Genomic DNA, 4,993 nt, shown 5'->3' with positions numbered 1-4,993 from the left:
CGTACTCCGCATTGCAGCGCAGGATCTTGCACTGAGAGTGAGCTGGGGGCAGACGCGGGAGGAGCGAGATGGTGCCCAGAGCCCTGCTCTATCGGAGTTTGCCACCCCCCCCCCCATCTCATCAGGAGATGCCAACCAGCCCCCAGCTCCCTAGTGCTGTCCTCGCTCAGTTTTGCTAAAATGGATGAGCCCGCTATAGCTCTTCCCGTCCCCAAGCGGAATGGGAAATAGTATGGACCTGCTTGAGAGTGGGGGTGACCCCTGGCACCCATTCTTCTCACTCCCTCATGCTCACATGCCCACCCTCGAGAGCAGCCTGCCTTCTAGGCCCCCCACACCCTTCCCTAGCCCCTCCTTACCATATCCACAGAGGAGCAGCAGGAGAGTGAGGGTGCTTAGAGTCGGGGGACTGCCATGGGGGGCCCGGGGACTAGGGCACTGGCCAGGATCCCCCATACCTATCCAGCCAGGTCCCCGCAGGCTCCAGCTCTTCCCAGCGGATGGCTGTCCTACCTAGTGGACGTTGGCTGGCCGTCCTGTAAGAGACTGGGCGTGGGGAGAGAGGAACGTCGAAGGCTGTTCTGGATGATGTGAAGGGAATGTGGGAAGGTCAAGAAAAGGGCACGCAGGCCGGAGTTTGGGGAGAAGGGGGCTCCCTGAACTGTGCGTGTGGCGGTTAGACCTCCGTGCCCTGCTCTGTGGCCACTTTCAGATCCCTTATGCAACACCCCTGGGCGGGGGTGGAAGGAAGGTTGAGTGGCCCCGGGGTGGGGTGCAGAGTCCACTGTGTTGCCCCATTCTGAGCTACCAAAACAGCAGAAATGTCCAAAACGGAGGAGTCATGGGGACAGATCAGATCCAACCGTTCCAGTAGGTTCCCCAATAGAATTATAGGTTTCCCAATGGAATTATAGATTCCCCAATGGACTTAGGATCTGAAAAGTGCTTCAGAAACATACCTCTTATTTGCCTCTCCCCATCAGGAGGGAACACCAGGGGTCGTTCTTTCTTTTTTACCCCCTTTGGGTTAGAATTTTGAGCAAGAAGGAGTAATGGCAGAATACCCATCCCTCAATATTCAAATAAAAAGGGGAGCTGATTTCTTTTCATCTGTTCCAGAGAGCTGCAGTTATAGCCCCTCTCTCATCGGATAAGTGAGTGCAACCCACGCACACACAACAACACCTGCTGGCACGGAGTCCACAGCTCTTGAGTATTTCCAAACCTGGCTGAGGAATCACTTTTCCCGTTAACCTTCCCTTTGCAAACTTAGAAGTTCTCAGTCTCTGGACGAGGAGAGGACTTGGGGAGGGGCCTGCCTCCCCTGGGGTAAGGGTACGCCTGGGGGGACGGGCACAGGAGGGAGAATAGGACCGCAGGTCTGGAGTTGTGGGGAGAAATCATTTTTGACGAGCAGTGGCCACCATCCTTGGAAGCCCAATGCGAAGGGCACCGCTAAGCGGGACGGGGTAGACGAATGTCATGACTAATCATGTGAGGCTAAATTTGGCCTTGATGAGAAAACCACAGACTCAGGACGTGGGACACTCCTGCTAAGGAAGGCGGCCTCCTCCGAAGCCTGAAGGGGACCAGGTGAAGAGAGAGCTGAAGCTGCCCGAGGGGAGCCCGAGGCTCAAACTTGGAGTGGCTCGAGGCCAGAAAGAAATCAGACCGAAGGAGGAATGCAGATGGGGGCACCTTAGCCTGGAAGAGATCGTAGCTTTTGGACCAGAGATAGCTGCTGTAATTCTGTGAAAGTCTCACTTCAATCCAAAAGCGTATTAAAGGAATTGCAATTTCATTTTGACTTACTGTTTCCAGAGGCCAAACATTACTCTGACATCCCGTTCTCCGGCCATGACTGCCTACTCTGTTGGTCGGCTCCAGCCAGGGGATCCCCCGTCTCTTTCTCCATGTCTCCCCTAGGCCCCCAGGCCTGCTGCAACCTCAGTGAGGTCAGGGAGCCAGAGAAGGGCTGGTGTGGGGGGAAGGGGGAGTATATGGCTGGCTGGGGCACTGGACAGCTGAGCGGGGGAGGGAGGTGGCTACTGAGTTGACTGTTTTAAAAATAGCTAAGTCCAAAATTCCAGGAGCGTTGATGGGGGTAGGGTGTGGGAGTTGGGAGGGCAGGAGGATTAGAAAGAATGTGGGGTGTAGGGTGCCAAGTAGGGGAGGGCGAACCGAAATATGACAGGCAAGTCAGATATCCAATTCCAGTTTCTAGGACTCTAGTCACTGCCTACTCCAGGCAGCCCTCCAGTATGGTCACGAATGAGCCCCCGGCCTTTAAAATGAGAGCGGGCAATTATGTGCCTCTCGTTCACCGCCCTCATCTCCGCTGTATTGACTATTGCATTTCGTTTCTACAGAACATACCTAGCGGGGAGCTGACTTTAAACAGGGTCCAAATCGGATGTAGCTGACAGCCCTCCCCCATCTTTGCAGACTATTTCAGAAGGACCGAAAAAGCCAGCTGCCCAGAGAAGAAATCTGAGCTCTAAGTTGTTTAGGATGAGAGTTTCAGTCTCCCAGTTCAGATCCTTGCAGCTGTCCATCCCCCTACTACCTCCATTTTCATACAGCAATGTCTCTTCCTTCCCTCGCACCAACACACACACACACACACACACACACACACACACACACACACACTCCTGAGTACCTGTAAGAGGTTGGTTCTAATCCGCTTATCTGGGGGTGGAGGGAAACCAAGGCAAAGAAGTGAAGAAAGACTGGGGATAGAAGTTTTTGACAGTTACTAACCCCCAAGGGAGGGGCACTTGGAGAGATAAACAGAGAAAAAGAGACTCAGAAGGGTACTTTTGTGGAGTAACACAATCCTTGACCTTTTAAAATATTGCAGCCGAGGACTTTAGCCATGCCGTATTTCTGCAGCCATCGGCTTCTGGGATCATTCACCTCCTAGTACTTGCCAAGTGAAATGAACACGGCTGATTCCAAACTGGGTCACTAAGGCATCTGCATTAATTGGCTCTACATTTAATTCAGAGTCTAGAGGCCCATAAGGACCCTTCTCTTTATTATACAAATATTTCTGAAAATTGTAGTTTTTCCCATGACCACACAAGGCCACATCATAAAGGCTTTTATTACCAAACTGTAAAATGTCCCCAACCAAACCATTCAAGTGACTGTAAAACAATAATTTGACCATGGCTCCCAAGTGGAATATACTCTAAGGACAAGAAGAAGTGCAAAAATGTTTTAAAGTAGGCGTATGGTTGGTGTGGGAGTGTTAGTATTGTTGTTCTGAAACTATTGTGTATTGTGAGGTAAAACAAATGAGTGTTGAATATCAGTGTCTTTGTGAAACAGGATTTTTGGTGTAGAACAAAGGTACAGATTTAGTTGATACAGTTAAAGTAAAAACGCTATAATTCTGCATTTCAATTGGAAGTATAACTTGGAGCTCATGGTGTTTTTATGCCATTTCCTAACTTTATCTTTAAAAGGCCTGGAAACAATGACCCATTAGCAATGAGCATGCTATTGTTCAAACTGAGCTATCTCAATACCATTTCCCACTAAAGGAACTCCTTGGAGAAATGACTAATTTCAGGTATGGGGGAGGAATTTTCCAAGATAAGCAAGGAAGCTTTCAAAGACTTAAGATTGTATCAAAAGGAATCAGAAGCTACTAGAATAATTCTACTGGCCAAAGATAGGCAATTTGAGTGTCAAAATGAACAGTATCTACAATGAATTTAAACATATTTGATGTGTTTAAATATTCTTAAATCTGAGTTCACAATGATACTTAATTGTAGTAAAGTACACATAGCATAAAATTTACTACCTTAACATTTTAAGTGTACAATTTAGTAGTGTTAAGTACATTCATATTATCGTGATCAATAAAAATATATATATTAAAAATTAAAGCATATTATTGTGCAGCCAACCTCCAGAACTCTTTTTGTCTTGCAAAACTGAGACTGTATTCCCATTAAACATAAATTAAAGTTATTTTGAGGTAATTATAGCTTTATATGCATTTGTTATGAATAATAGAGAGAGAGAGATCTGAGTGTTCTTTACCCAGCTTCCTCCACCCTTGCCTCCAGTGGTAACATCTTGTGAAACTATAGTACAACATTACAATGAAAATATTGACATTGGTACATCAAGCTACAGGGCATTTCCATTAGAAGAATACCTCATGTTGCCACATCCCCTCCTTAACATCTAGTAATAAACACGTTATAGTATGCAACCTTGAGGATTTTTTTTTTTTTAGAGAGAGAGAGAGAGAGAGAGAGAGAGAGAGGTGGAGAGATAGAAACATCAATCAGCTGTCTCCTGCATGCTTCCTACTAGGGAGTGAGCCCAAAATGGCAGGCAGGTGCCCTAATTGGGAATCCAATTGGCAACCAATCACTAGCTTCTCTTTTCATCCTCATAACAGGGTCTTTTGCAGAGCAAATGTGTTTTAATTTTGATGAAGTTTATTTTATCAGTTGTTCCTTTTACAGAGAATGATCTTGGTGTCAAATCTTTGTCTAGCTCTTCTAAAAGTTTTATGCTTCACATTTAAGTTCGTGACCTACTTTGAGTTAGTTTTTTTTTTTAATGATTTTACATGTTTTTTAAAAATATATTTTATTGATTTTTTACAGAGAGGAAGGGAGAGAGATAGAGAGTTAGAAACATCGATGAGAGAGAAACATCGATCAGCTGCCTCCTGCACATCTCACACTGGGGATGTGCCCGCAACCCAGGTACATGCCCTTGACCGGAATGGAACCCGGGACCTTTCAGTCCGCAGGCCGACGCTCTATCCACTGAGCCAAACCGGTTTCGGCATTGAGTTAGTTTTTGTATAAAGTCTGAGATCGAGGTTAAGGAAGCTTTCAAAGCTTTTTTGTTTGTTTGCTTATGAATGTCCAATTTCATCAGCAATGTATATATATATGTATATTTTTTATTTATATTTATTTATTTATTTATTTATTTATTTTATTGTTTTTTTACA

The 4,993-nt window shown here is 46.0% G+C and overlaps 1 protein-coding gene across 1 annotated transcript in view; it reads right to left on the bottom strand.

The window, feature by feature from the left end:
- HFE2 (hemochromatosis type 2 (juvenile)) overlaps nt 1–1,975 on the bottom strand; it is a 3,609-nt gene extending 1,634 nt beyond the window's left edge. The window contains exons 1-3 of the mRNA XM_014532325.1: nt 1,813–1,975; nt 360–546; nt 6–42 (exon numbers count right to left, since the gene is read on the bottom strand). Of these exons, the coding sequence (XP_014387811.1) occupies nt 6–42; nt 360–456 (134 nt within the window). The 5' untranslated portion in view covers nt 457–546; nt 1,813–1,975. The remainder of the gene's footprint in view (nt 1–5; nt 43–359; nt 547–1,812) is intronic.
- Nucleotides 1,976–4,993: the final 3,018 nt, after the last annotated feature.

The sequence above is a fragment of the Myotis brandtii genome, unplaced genomic scaffold (assembly GCF_000412655.1).
Source record: "Myotis brandtii unplaced genomic scaffold, ASM41265v1 scaffold882, whole genome shotgun sequence".
Taxonomy (NCBI): Eukaryota; Metazoa; Chordata; class Mammalia; order Chiroptera; family Vespertilionidae; genus Myotis; species Myotis brandtii.
The sequence above is the reverse complement of the archived record's forward strand: the minus strand, read 5'-3'. Positions and strand labels throughout refer to the sequence as shown.